We start from the raw sequence: 14893 nt of genomic DNA on the forward strand, positions 1-14893 counted from the left end.
ACCATGCCTGTGAAATATGGAGGTTTTGGTTTGACGTCTGTAAAAGATGTTGCCTCTGCGACATATCTAGCAAGTTGGGCTCATTCTGTAGCTACTTTACTTAAAAGGTTCCCAACTCTTTGGGAGTCACCTGAGTTAAATAACACGAACAATATTCAAGTCTCATTGGACAATGCCACAGTGGAATATAACGATTCTCTTGGTCATGGTGACGTTTCTCAGGTGAGAGGATTTTGTGATCTACTTGTCAACAACACAAAAAGCTTCAGCACCGTTTCTCTGCCCAATCTTTTCAAGCAAAGTCGAGATGTGTCTAGGGACAGCTGGTGATGCCAAGGGCAAGGCTCGTTTACAATCAGTTGAAAGAAAAGGTAGTGGCTCATGGCTTGAAGCGGTTCCCTTCTCAGAAAAGCTTGCGCTTAATCCCAGCGAGTTTCGCTTAGCGGCTCTATTGAGGATGGGTTGCCCAATGCCATTTGGAGGTTGGCTGTCACACTGTGAATGTGGGAAAGTTCTCGACAAAGATGGATACCATCTTAGTTATAAACATGGAGGAGGCCCTATATGGCAGCATGATTCTGTTGTGAATGGATGGTCTGAATGCTTGCGTGAAGTAGGTCTGCACCACAGAAAAGAACCAAGAGACAGATATACAAATAATAATACAAGAGATTAGCCTTTTGAAGTTTGAGACAGAGACAAGGATTAGTGTATATTTAGTGTTGTAATTGTGCTTATAATGTATTGAAATAAATGAAGACAGACGACAGACATCCCGGATGAATGAAAGCGGCACTTACAGCCTAAGCCTGGTTCACAATATTGACGCCGACGTCAACGTCAACGTGATGTCGTGACGTCCACCTGGACGTCGAATTATGAACAACAAAGCGGCGTCAACGAGGCTTCATGACGTAGAAGTAGAGCAAAGTTCTATTCCAGCGTCAAAACCGGAAGTGCTCAGCGTCAAATGTAACCATGTGGGCATTTTTAGCCCACAAGTACAAACGTCCAACGTTGAAGAGCTGCTGTCAGATGCCGTAGCTACAAGAGAGCACAGGTTAGCATATTGCCACGAACAATCCACAACCCGTTACATCGAAAATCGAAACTGACTCCATCAGATGCGCGTATTTACCCTATGGGGCGATGAAGGTATTACCAGTTGATGGGCAACGTATCTATCACGTCACGATGGCCAACGGGCTTGCTCGTTATCTAAGATTTCTGGTGGTCCCTCTTGAAGAGGAGCCACAACTGGGGTTGGGGGTTGTGGGCACCTTGGCAACACGGTGTCACCAGTCCAGGTGAATACACAAACGTCACCATTGTTAGAGGCAGTATTGGAAGGTGTGGGAATCTTTGACCACAAAGTGGATAAGGATCCAGTGGCGAGCCAATGTAGAGAGACGTTTGGAGGAATAGGATGTCTAAATCATTATCATATACGATACACGCTCGAGAAGACGCACGACCGTATGCCGTAGCTACGCCCCCGTCGGGTTTCGTTACCACATTACAACAAAAGTGAAAGACGAATTAGAATGAATACGCTCAGTACAGGCAATTCGACAACACCTGGTCTGAAATCGTCTTGTCATGAGGTTTCGACTAATGTAATTATCAAATCGGTAGCTTCACGTTTTGGAGATATCCGGGCTTCTTTCACCGCGTAGCGCACGTAGTACACGTGCACCACTAACCATCAGCCCGGACTCAGGTGACTCAACATGCGGGTGTAAATGGCTGAAACGGCTAAGAATTACCCGTATGGATGTGCGTGACACAGAAGGATGTAGTAAAGTAGTGGTTTTACAACAGCAGGTGACATGCATTATAGAATAGTAATAAAAAGCGCATTTATTACGACTCACACATGGTACTACTACTACTACTACTACAAGAGGTTTTATCGTTGTTGTTAATTAATTATTGTGCCTTCTCTGTATACAAGCAGTTGGTACAAGTTGTTACAAAATGTCGGATACGGACTCCGAACGACTCGAGGAGACTGAACTCGAAGTGGCTTGTCCTGTAACTCTTGCTTCAAGCTCAAAGGTGGTTAGTCTTGGCTGGAATTATTATCTGTGTCATACTGTAGAAAGTGCATCATTTGATCCAATTATACAATTTTTGCATCGCAGTTGAGAAAAACTACATAAACAAAGTATCTGTGTAAGAGGAGATGACGATCCCACGTACAAATTTTTGTTTAGATATCACAGTTCTTCAGACGATCCTCCTAGAAGAGGCTATACCACCGTCGGTGTTACCAAGACTACACGACCAAAGCTAATGTATTGAATCTTCTCCGTCGCAAGCAAGCAAAGTTCTCAGCAGTGAAAGAGGCAGCTCAATCTCGTAGTAACACAAGACACGTTCGAGCGCTTATCCATGCAACTACAGACTACATGCAGGTTTTGTAATTTGTCAAAAATACCAGCAAACAAAAGCCGACGAAAAGTCGTCTCGTTTCCTGTGAATTGGACACCGGAGCTAATCGCCTTATAAAGGCTGCATGCACAACTAAACAAAGATGAAAATTTGCTGGTAACCAGAGGAGGTAGTGCATGCTGTCGCACATGCGTATTAACCGACAACACGCCTTACGGCAGTAGGCGCGGTCATTACTTTGGCTGATCTGTTCGCCGCAAGGTTGATGCTATTAGAAGCGTCTGCGATGCGAGGTGTTGTTTTACGTGTTACTCTAAAGTCTGTTCGATTATTGGAAGACGTGGGAACTGCGGTTAATAGATAAGAAATTGAAGAGCTGAGATGGGCGTTGTTAATTCCAGCTAGTGAAATAAACGGCCCAACCCAGGACGCACTACAGATGCACGTGCAGAGAGCTAACTATCAAGCCGCAGTTTGGGTAAGAGCTCTTCAAGCCAAACCGGTTGTACCCTCTCCTTGTGGGTATGGGTGGGAAATTGTGAATGATCGATTAACAATGAAATGGATGACACGGAAACCAGCACCTGATGACCTACTGCATGGTTTTAGTCAATTGCCGTTGTCATACTGGATGTAGTTCACGTCGACGTTCTTGTGTACGCGAAGGGATGCCTTGTACAGATGCTTGTGGTTGTGAAGACTGCGACAATCAAACCGCTTCATGTAGACGTGAAACAGACAGCCAAGGAAGTGACGATGAAGCAGAGTTCTAGAGCGGCCGACTTACTTTAGCTAGTTGTTAATTTGCTTCAAGTTTGCTGCACACATAGTAATAATATAGACTAGAAAGGCACATTTAGATTATTTTTCTCTATTTTGACAAAGTTAAAATACTATATAGTTAGACTACTAACTTGATTAGATACGATGGATTAGGTAAGATTGCCGTTTTGAGTAAGAAACCTTGGTTGCTATGGCAACGCAGAGTATCTTTGGTTCTACCACTTTGAACACTTTTTCAGACTAACTAATGTTAAATTCGCACTCTTCTATGTCGTTTGTCGAGATATCAATAATAAAATTTAGATCGGACTGTTGGGGCGACAGACTTGAAAAACTGACCGTGGGCCGTAGGACTACAGGTAACTATCACGGAACATAACTTAAATGTTCTCCTATAACATATCCAGACTCACATAGAGATACTTCCAAACGAAACACCACTACGTCACAACTTGAAAGATCCAGACAAAAACATTGAAGTGTACTCTTAATCAAACACCAGTAAGTCACAACTTAGCCATACGTACATAGTTATTACAAGTAATATCCTCATGTATCATACAGATTGATGACCAGGAAACAACACTTGTTCAACGAAGTCAGGAAACACTTAATTTTCTAGCAAACGCTTTTCCAGCAAAACGAGAAAATCCTCAGGAGACTATCTGTCATTGGAAACAAACTGGTAAGACAAATGAGAACCTTTTATACGAATACTATCTTACACTGAAGAACTGCATGGTTTCTTATAGGATGATGTACTGAAGATGAACCGGCGATCTCGAGCTGATCAAATCCTGGCACCATTACACCAAACTGCACTCAACAACTCTAGAAAAGTTGCCGAAGCCAAATTAAAAAGGGGCCATGTTAAATGGCCAAATCCCTGATACGGTGGTTTCTCACCCACGAGAAACTAATGACATGTAGAGTGGGAAAAGCCAACAGTGGAATATTAGAAAGTAGACCACAGACTAATCAACATCAGCTTCATCTCCTCATATATCCACAAGCTCTGTGTCATTTCCTCACAGATATACTTATGCACATGCATTTTTGCATTTTCCGTTTCAGACTTTGTAGCAGAGACCTACAAGACAAAACCATGGTCGCCGTCAGAGATGATGGCAGCAATAAATAAAGGCTTCTGCAACTACAAGTCGCATCCCCGAAAGGAGTCTCAACCAAAAAGTAGAACTCACTAGACGTAAAATAGAAGTAGAACTCACCACGTAGACATAAAAATGTTATGCTGTTTTTAGTAGAAACACGTCGGACGAGGTCGAAATCTAACAGATCGAGGTTCAACGGCCGGTCATTTCTAGCTACGCGCATGCTCGCAACCTAACCGCGTGCATGTGATCTCCGTATACTTTCGGCAGCGAATGCTACACTTTCCGCATGCGTCTCTTGTGCGATTACGCACGCCATAACTGTCATGCGGATCGAGGTCCCAACTATGTAAATGAACTACATATTTGCGAGTCGACTCTTATCGTAAGCATTTCGTATGCGAGTCACAAAAATTCTCTATAGGGGAAAGCAGAAGAGTCAGATCATATTTCCCAAGATGTCAAGAACAAAGACATCACGAATGCTCAGATTTGGACATCCAGCAAGTGGAAAGAATGCTACTAGCATTGGACAGATTCAATCGTAAAAGCAGCAGCTGCAGGCCACAGACTCAGCAATGTTTTCCGATGAAACAGTTGAAGACAAAGCACCCCCTCTCAGTTTAATGCAAAAGAAGGAATCAATACCACAAACACACAACCAGGCACAAAACAACAGTGACCATAGCTCACTACAACAATTGTACAGGTCAGCTTTACCAAGCACCTCCTGAAACAGAAATATTTATCAACTTCTAGTACAAATGATTTCATGCAGGTTACCATCCAAAACCACAATGGCCAACAACAACAGTGTTGCTCCAGTGGTTGTCTTGACTGGGAGAAACACTGACATGTCATCAGGAAAACGAAGTCAGTGAAGAAATTGCAGCCACAGCAATTAGCACAAGCAAGATACACGCTGCTTTAGTACGCAGACTCTCGGAGACTATTGCTGGAGAGCTTAAGCAGCTGTGTACATTCAATGCAGCAAGCGTGCTTCAAAAAACATCATCTGAACAACTGCTATCATTCAACATTCACAGGGTTACTAACGAATTAAGGTCTCAAATGCCTAGTTAACGATTGTCGTGATAGCCGCTGCAGCATCCACCAGAAAGAGGGAACAGAAAATAAAAAGACCGATGCCAGGCACGAGAAGGTTGCAACATATGTTTAGGTGCTATACTGCTTAGAGAAAGAGGTGACAAAATGTCAGCTCTACACTATGCTATTGGGTTTGCTTTGCATTGTGGTGAAGCTACTTCTCAACCTTTGAGAGGCTGTCCAATTTTGGAGCAGTGCATCACAGACAAATTAGTTTTATGAAAGTTAGATGAACAATGTAGCAATTTGACTGGAAGGTTCTGCAATGGAAAGAGTCTGTTGAGAACTATATGATAAACAAAACCTTGTCTTACAAACTGATTGGAGATAACCTTGATTTGCAAGTGGCAACTTAATACAATCTGTCCAATACTATCCCCAGAGCCTCCACTGGTTTGCTTGCTGTCAATTCAGCATCGTGTTCATGCAAGCTGCCCATCGACCAGTAACAGATCTTATGCATTCTAACTTTTTGCCCTCTTCTCGTGACCCCTGTGAACTTCGTAAGCACTTTGTCATTCTCATAGGCAGAGTTCTTGTTGAACGACTCACACGTTTTGAGATCTTGAGAGGACAAGCAATATACCATGTAAGATACAAATGCAGCAATGTCATGAAGAGTAAAACAGAAATGGTAAGATGTGTAAACAGAGCCTAAGAATGCATGACTAGCAATAACTGATATCAGTGTACTTCAGATTCTCCTTGGCTGACTAAGGAACAATGAGAATTGTCAGCAGTAAAATGATAGACATTATGAGACACTGCTACAAGTATGTTCACCAACATCAGGAAAATATGCACAGAGTGTGGTTTGGAGAAGATCAGCTGAAATCTGAGAGGGCTGGAAATGCACAGCTAGCAGTGCAAGATAGAGAACGCACCCGAGTCCATACTTGAAAGTGTGTGCAAAACCGAAGACTGGCACTTGAAGGTCAGTTACACTTCTTCAAGCAATTCTCAAAATCTTGTATGGAGAAGACAGTGCATGATGACAACACTGGTTCTCTAAATACTTAACATTATATCGAATCGAATTTTTCTGTGCAGATGCCCACAAAGACGTTGCTGCAGTAACTGAGTTTATAGATCTAGTTACAGATGCCTATGTATCTACCACCAGTACACCCAAACAATTCAAAGACATATATGCTATGTCTAGCAAAGAAAAACAAGTTCTACTCCATGACATTACAGCTGAGATTGCAGACTACATTTCGAAAAATCATTATGAGACCCTAAGAAGACTCTCAGCACACCAGCTGACACAAGAAAGACTATTGCGCAGACAAGATGGCTGACAAAGTCATATCGGTACAGCAAATGTAAGACATGAACAGCAACAGCATGGTATCTAAATCAACCAACCAGAGTCAGCTACAGTTGTGGATCCGGAGGCTTTCAGACAAGATGATCATATGTACAACTATAGCACAGGTGTCATGAAACTGGGGTTATTACACAGAAATTTCTAGAGGAGCACAATACGTGAGGGGGATAGAGAGAGGTTGGCAATGCTGTGAAAATTTGCCACGGGCATTAAAAGTATGCAATAGAGGGTCTTCTCTTGACACCCCGACTACAACCCACTTTGTCTCCAAGGGCAGCAGAGGTAACGAAGTGGAATAAAAGTGTAATCACCACAGGTGGTCCAGGAAACTATTCCTCTGGACCTGGCTCTGGAACATCTTCACCATGCAACAAAAGCAGATCTCAAGCATTTTGAGAGCCAACATAACAGAGGTGTCAGCAAGAAGATGCAGTCAATCTGCAGGGTATTAGAACAATGTACTTGAACAGCTAGACCAGCAGTTAGATGTTGCTCCCAAGCATGGAAGACATACAACACTTAGCACAAAAGAAGATTTCAGACAAACTGGAATGCTATTCATTTACGTCAGTCACTACATGAAGGTACAGTAAGTTCAAGTCAGTTTCGCACGATCTTTTGAAAGACTTGAAAAATGAGAAACTGTATGCATGGCTAGACAAGCACAAGACATTGATTACACGTTGTGGTGGGAAAATACTTGTATTTGCTAACGCTGTAGCTGTCGGTTAAGTGTGCGGCAGTGCAGCTAGTAACTAAATTTACTTTTCATGCTGTCTTGACTGACTTTATATAACAAATCAAAAAGGTTGCACGTGACAACAGTGAACGTTATCTATACAAGACGAACATATCAGGTGGAGAAATCATGTTGTTGTACCCCCTAAATGGTGCTTGTCTCCGATTCAGCTGCTACACGCAGGACATCAAGACATTGTAAAATAGCGGCCTTGGCCAGAACTTCGCAGCTAGTGGTGGCCAGGTATCGATCTCAATAACTAGAAAATAGCAAATGAGTGTGACATTTGCCAAGTTAATGGCAAAGCCCAAAAAGTTCTATAACATCCGTGGAAAGTGCCCGGCCATAGGAAAGGCTGCACATTGATTATCCAAGGAATTTCAAAGTCAAATGCAGTTAGTGATTGTGGATGATTACTCCAAATGGATAAATGTTCATGTTACTTACTACACGGCAGCCACGCAGAAGACCATAAAAATGGTAAGTGATTCACCTGTGTCTAGAAATTAACGCGGATTTCATGGCTCTTGCAAAGAATGCTTTTAATTCTAGTAGTCGGAAAACTTGTCTGGAAGAATTGGGCTTTAACTTTCCAGAGTTAAATACATTACAAAAATTCTATATTACTCTACCACCCCTAGTGTCAAGTCTAGATAAAGAATCTACTTCATACCTTCTGAAGGAGTGCAGCAAAGTGACCCCTCGGGTCCATTGCTATTCAGCTTGTTTTTGTCATTCTAAAGTTTTTCTTCCACTCCCATCATTCCACACCACACGCACTTGATCCCACCACCTGCAGCTGCAGAGCTTTATCCACTCTGTTCGTCCTCGGCGTGCTTGTTCAGTTTTTCTAAGCAGGAGCTGATAAAGTACTGCAAATATTTGCAGGAACTTCCTGCGAAAAACCAGCATCAACGCCAGTAGTCGTAGCCGCTTTTTGCTGCGCTGTAACGCAATGATTTGTCGACGCCGCCTGTCTATAGCTGCATACTGCCGACGACGAAGAAGTAACAAGAGCACATTCTGTTTGCCCATCGAAGAATGTAATGTAATACACACTAATTGCATGCCAATGTTGCTAACCTTGCGCTAACCATGCTTGCTGTCTGGTTAGTGCTAACCAAGAATATGACACCTAGATGCTCTCAGAAGGTCTGCAAAATGGTAGTTATCTATAATTGAGTTTGCTAACCAAGGTCGCTAACCCTAGTGTGAAAACGCCAATTGAAGACAAGCAGCTATACAAACAAATAACAAGAGCAGTTATAGGTATACAGTCACTTTTTGCAACAAATCAAAGAATTAGAAATAAAGATTGTTCAAACTTTGCCCAAGAGTTGTCTGTTGGTAATTCGGTTACCAGGACTGGCAATGGCTCACCTTATGTAAAGGCTGTGTATTGGCGTCATCAGATTATGGCAACGGTTGCTACGTCGCCATGTTGAGTGTCCAAAACACGTGTGCAATATCCGGTGTGAGTAGCGAGATCAGGTTTTGTTCTGTACTGTTGGTGCGTGCGGCAGACAAAGACAGAGCAAAGGTATAGTAAACGATTACGTTTGATCAGCTGCCGGCCTAGCATGCGGCTTATTGCGCGGAAGCATGCGCGGCGCAGTTGCCTATATATGTAAACCACACGCAGTAGCCTACTGCTAGGAATACAAAGCAGTGGTGGAATAGATTACGTCTCAAACGACGAGCTGGGGATACACTAGAACGAGACAAAGTGGATAGTGTACATTGTTTATTAGAGATTTGCTGTCCTATGTATGGATGCGCTATAGTATCATGCTACTAGAAGAACGCGGTACTCTACGTATTACGTAGAGCTTGACAACAGTACCAAAAGAGGTGAACATTGACGATCCGTGCGTGGAGCGATGGGGAAGGTGACAGCGTCGACTGGCAGCATGCATGCACTGGCGGAACATGCAGCATCCGATAATCCTGGCATTCACAACTATGAAATATTACCCCTTGGTGTCTACACACAACAACAGTTGAAGGCCTTCAAGAGACTAGAAGGATACAAACGTTGTCGATGGCTGGGTTAGCAAACTTGTTGTTCTGCGCCTTGCTTATTTTTCCAAGCTCCATGCAGATTGGCAATCGCTCATGTTAAGACACTCACAAAGTTTTTCACCCGCTCTTGTGAAGGCATATGTGGCAGTGGAACCTTGGGACCATTATATGTGCTCATTGTACTTGTATGGCTGGTAGCGGAGGGCGATTACTAATGTGCGCTAATGCCACGCCTATAGTTTGAAGTACACTAGCTATTTCTGGTTATCGTAGAAAATTTCTGATAAGTTGCTGCTTCTAGATATTGTCTAGACAATGGAATGTGTCATTGTGGTTGCAAGTGCTAGCGCTTCTATTGTTCACATAAGAAATGAATGACCATCCACTGCAGATCGTACGTGGACGATCACCTATGATTTACCTGTCGTTTTATTTTCGCATAGCGACCAAAATGACTCTACATGTACAAGCGCACGTGCCTGCTTGCGTCTCACAAATGTTGTTTTGCATTGAGTTCAGCGTATTCGAAACGTACGTGCAGCCAGACATCACCTACTGTTAGCACTCGTTACAGTGATAAATTGCGTGATCGAATCCGTGGTAGAGAAAAAAGGCCAGAGAGAAGGCATACAAGTGCAGAGTCAATTTTCTGGGAAGGCCTTGTTTCGAGAATGAACGAAAGTTGAAGAAGAGCTTCTTGTTACGTACGTGGCTTTACACTGTTCGGACAGCATGGCCCAAGTACTATAACGGTAACTGAAAGTGAGAAGAAACATCTAGATTTCTCTATGACAATTCGAATGATGACTTTAACTAACCGAACAGGTATGTCAAAAACCAAATAAACAATATAATAACACTTCTGGTTGCATAAGCACAACACAGTATATTCACTTAGTCACTGTTTACCGTTTTCTAGCATCGTCTTGTCTGCTAATTAATTAAGTGCTCTAAGAATCATATAGGATTCACACGAATCCATGTGGACGAGTATATTGCATACCAGAAGATAATGGAAAATTAATTTCTTCAGTTCCCTATTTTTCGAGGCTCAGGTACTTTCCAAACGTTAAAGTTTGCCGGTCTGCTTTAATTTGCAGATTTTGCCTCTAAAGCTAGACGTACTATAAATCGAAGTTTGTAAAAAGATCAGTAACGCTCTAGATTTTCTCGAGTTAGCAATAACAGATGTATTTAGAGCATCTTCGATGCGCGTTATGAATAAGGCTGCCTCCACTTGTTGCTCTCTAAACATGTTTAATGTTAAACATGTTTACCTAAACAGCGTTTCCACTTGTCCATTTTATCCGGAACTTTGTTGTACCGCGCAAATTCGTTTCTTGTGCACCAGACAGTCGGAGATTGTCTCCTGGTCGTCTCTCGAAAACAATCAGAGACACAAGTCTCTGTCTTAGCCGACATCGCGCTCTCTCCGAGCACTTTGCATCAGTCTACGCCGTTTCTGACATTGCCTAAGTTTGTCTTCTTCCAAAAGTCTACAAAAAAAAGAAAGAGCAGCGCGAAAGAACTAACATACATCATGTAACGTGCGTTACTATCACGTGACCGTTAAACCTAAACCACTTCGCTAAACTACCTCTGAAAAAAAATGTTTACCAAAAGCTGTTTAGGTTTACAGTTAAACAGGTTTAGCGCTAGTGGAGACGCGCCCTTACATTTCTGAATGTCAAGAGACTAATAGCCCGTTCACACTAGCGTTTGTAACTGTGCCAGCACGGTGCGCCAGTTTGGTTCGGCTTCACTTCGCAGTGTGAACGCCGGCCGAACCGAACCGAACCAAACTAAACCGTGTTGAGCTGGCTCACCTCAATCTACCGTGCCATCACGGTTCGGTTCGATTCAGCTCAGATCGGTAATCCAGTGTGTGAATGCAAACCAAATCACATTGCACCTGGCGAATGCTCTGTCTCAATTGCAAGATGGCGTGGTTTGAAAGCGAAACGCTCTGCCTCATTCAGTTGTGGGGTGAGGTAAGTATACAGGCCCAAATTGAAGGATGCAAGCATAAACAAGCAAATATCTGCGAAGTTGGCTGCTCAAATGGAAGAAGAGGGATACAAGCGAACTGGTCCGCAGTGCCGAAAGAAGGTGAAAAAACTCAAAGAAGACTATCGCACAATAAAGGATAACAATAATGAGTCAGGCAGAGCACGTCGTTCAAGCAAAATTTTTGAGGCGATGGATAGAATTCTTGGGCACAAGCCAGCTACGCATCCTTTCCGTTGCTGTGGATACGCTTTCACAGACATAGTAGAAGGCAGTGAATATACAAAGGCTGAAGCAATCGATGTTTTTAATTCTTACGATTCCACTGATGCTGATATTCACCTTGACGAAAGCTGACGGATCAAAAGACTTCTGAAAGAACTACCCGGATATGCACAGGTAGCTGAATACACGCCCAATTTCTTTGACTACGCACTCTCAGCGCGCTTTCAAGCCTTTGGCAGTGTGAACGCAGGCCAACACGATTAGCTGACGCGGTTCGGTTCGGTTTGGCTTGGTAGCTAGGCTACGTAACCATGCTAGTGTGAACAGGCTATAAGCAAAATAGCAACTGACAAGACTGGTTTCCCATTCCAACAGTGTACATGCACAATGGGCCGACAATAGGCAATACATTCGCGCTTTGGAAGGTGTTAGTGTCGGCGTTCTATAGATCTTTCTGTCACCTTTCTTTACGTGTTGGTTTTGCAAAGCAGGATTCTCATTGTCTTCCTACATCTTAACTTCTTTGCAGTAGTAAACGTTTTAATCAAATAACCACCACGAACACGTTGACTATGCCTTCTTGTCTTGGCGTAAAACGAGCGTGTCCACGATCTCTTAGTTGGACGACGCCTACGCCCGTATCTACGCCCGTACCTACCATATGGCATCATTGACTTACGTTTGAAATACCGCTTGCGGCGATCCCAACTACGATAGACGGAGCCAAAATTAAATACACGCAGGGGACCATTATAACGAGAATTGGCAGGTACACGGGCCTCGGAGGGATAGAATCGGCGATAGATACGGGCAAGGGCGTCAGCGGCGAAGGCGGCACCATATATTGTGGAGGGGCGGGGTAACCTATTACCCCAGTAGGTGCGAAATTCTGAGAAGCGATTCCAGTGGGGCCGTACCTCGGCATGACGGTCGCGTAAACGGCTCCCATCGGGCGACATCTCTGTCGGTGTAGTCCCAGACTCCGAGGGCTCTACCGACCGGTCCTCATACGCAACGCGAGGAACATTTTGTAGAGCCGTACGCAACTGCGCTCTAGAAGGAGCATACCCGATAAGAGTACCGATATAGCGTCTAAGACCATCCAATCCGGCCGCAGCTAACACCAATCCTCTTCCTCCGACACCACCAGGTACACCACAAGGGAAGAGATAATTCATACACTTACCAGTAAGCGAGATGAGACGAGAACAACGACGCAAGCGCCGTCACGAGCTTTAATAGACAGCATCATCCGGTCCCCTGACGTCGTTAGCGACGCTATGACGCAAAACACACACGTACACGGTATTTGCTGACATTCCATACTATATTTAAACATATCATACTAACTAATACATCCAATGCAATCAATATCCACTATCTACGCTTACGAGGCTTGCGACCATCGAACTCAATCGTAACCTCAAACCAAGTTATAATATTAGCAGGATCATATCCTTTCTGCCCGGGCATGCCTCTACAAGATATGACAAACGGTTCATATTCTACGGTCGCAAAAGTTGGCATATCAGTAGAAATCTAGGAAATATTGCCATCCACGTTAACACCGTCTTTCGTAGATTTCAACGTAGAAGACAACGAATGCACCTTCTTCACAGGCACCTTCGGATAAGGAAACACACACTGGATCTGATTACGAGGATTATATCCGGTATCATTGGCGTTCTTCTTTGCAAAAAACATGGTCTTCATCACTACACCACTCTCGTCAAATGCACTATCCTTCGCATAACTTATAGCACTGATACTCCTCTTCGGGATTAGCGCATAATCGACACTCGTACCACCAGTAACATTAGTAGGCGCAACATGCACAGTCACACTCTTCACGCGCAGGAGGCTTCCATACGTATGAAACTTCTCATTACCCAACAATTCACCTAGGTTGAATTTCAGCTCTCCTGAACCTACATTGGGATACTGAGGAATATTGAAACCATCCAACTTCTTTTCCGTCAAAAACGTCTTCACCATACGTCCGCCATTCCCCCGCTCACCGTACCTTGTGGTCTTCGCGAAGGGCGAACGCGTCCACGACCTAAAAGTTGGCATTTGACGACCGTCGCACCTACGCATCCTGAGATAAGGCATCCTAACGCGAGCAGACGGGAATGACGAGGCCAACCTCGTCCACGACTTTTATACCCGCCGGACTCATCTACGATGACGTCACAAATGACGTACGTCCACGTGTATACCACTGCATGCAACTACGGGGAACGTCAGCAAAAGTACAGTACCCAGACTGAATGTAAATGTGCAATCAGAGGTAGCTGATTTTCTGAAGTCTCAACCACAGCGGTTCCAGGTTTGAATAAAGTAATCTTTAGGCTTTTCTACTATGTAATTTCTAATTTGTGCTACACTGAAGTGCTTGGAAGTCTGTCTGTTTTCAAAGCCAGGAGGAAGGTGCTGACGATGCTTTTATTGAACTTTCAACTTTCATTAAAAGCAATGAAAATTTAAAGGCTGGCTGGCTGGCTTGATACGTTGTTGCTGCCTTCCTGACTCTTCTGACCATCCACCAAACTGCCTCAACAGAATGCCAACAGGATATATTGAACATCAGATAAATCTCTTCAATGCCAGCCATTACAGCAAGGTGATTTCACGTGTTCTTGTCTTACCCAGTACTTGATCTACATCTGCCTTGTTCTTCTATTTAGATTCCAAAATACCCCCGTGATTATGAGGACTCGCTGGTCCATGCTGAATTTGGTATGAAACGGCAATTTGCACAATGGCCTTGCCTGGCAGCGTGATGAACACTTTGGAGTGAAAAGCACCATGGTCCCGGGAAATGTTAGGTGATTAAATGTAGGCAGCGCGCCTTTGTTTGACAACGCTTTTGTACTTTTGTTCCTGCAAGTTGTGCATGACAATGATTGGTAACCATGCATCTATTATTAGTATGATTTTGAACATTCCAGAAATTCGGGTGAGCTAGCCATATAAGCTGGGTTTCTTCCTGTACAAGCGGAGGTTAATTGTCTTTTCAAACCACAGGCCACAGCTTTGGACAAAGCTGCTGAATGCAATCCAGGTGCTCGATGGTGGATCAACTAAAGCTACTGGATGCGATTTCATTCCTGGTCTCTATGAATCGTCCGCCTTGAATGGTCTGGAGATGTTGATTGGAATGATGGCACACTG

The 14893-nt window shown here is 43.7% G+C and overlaps 1 protein-coding gene across 1 annotated transcript; it reads right to left on the bottom strand.

Annotated features, from left to right (window-relative positions):
- Positions 1 to 13010: 13010 nt before the first annotated feature.
- LOC134181627 (uncharacterized) lies at positions 13011 to 13883 on the bottom strand. The gene has a single exon (XM_062648894.1). It carries the CDS (start codon positions 13829 to 13831, stop codon positions 13259 to 13261), a length of 573 nt encoding a protein of 190 aa, XP_062504878.1. The 5' UTR covers positions 13832 to 13883; the 3' UTR covers positions 13011 to 13258.
- Positions 13884 to 14893: the final 1010 nt, after the last annotated feature.

This window comes from Corticium candelabrum, chromosome 6 (genome assembly GCF_963422355.1).
Source record: "Corticium candelabrum chromosome 6, ooCorCand1.1, whole genome shotgun sequence".
Classification (NCBI taxonomy): domain Eukaryota; kingdom Metazoa; phylum Porifera; class Homoscleromorpha; order Homosclerophorida; family Plakinidae; genus Corticium; species Corticium candelabrum.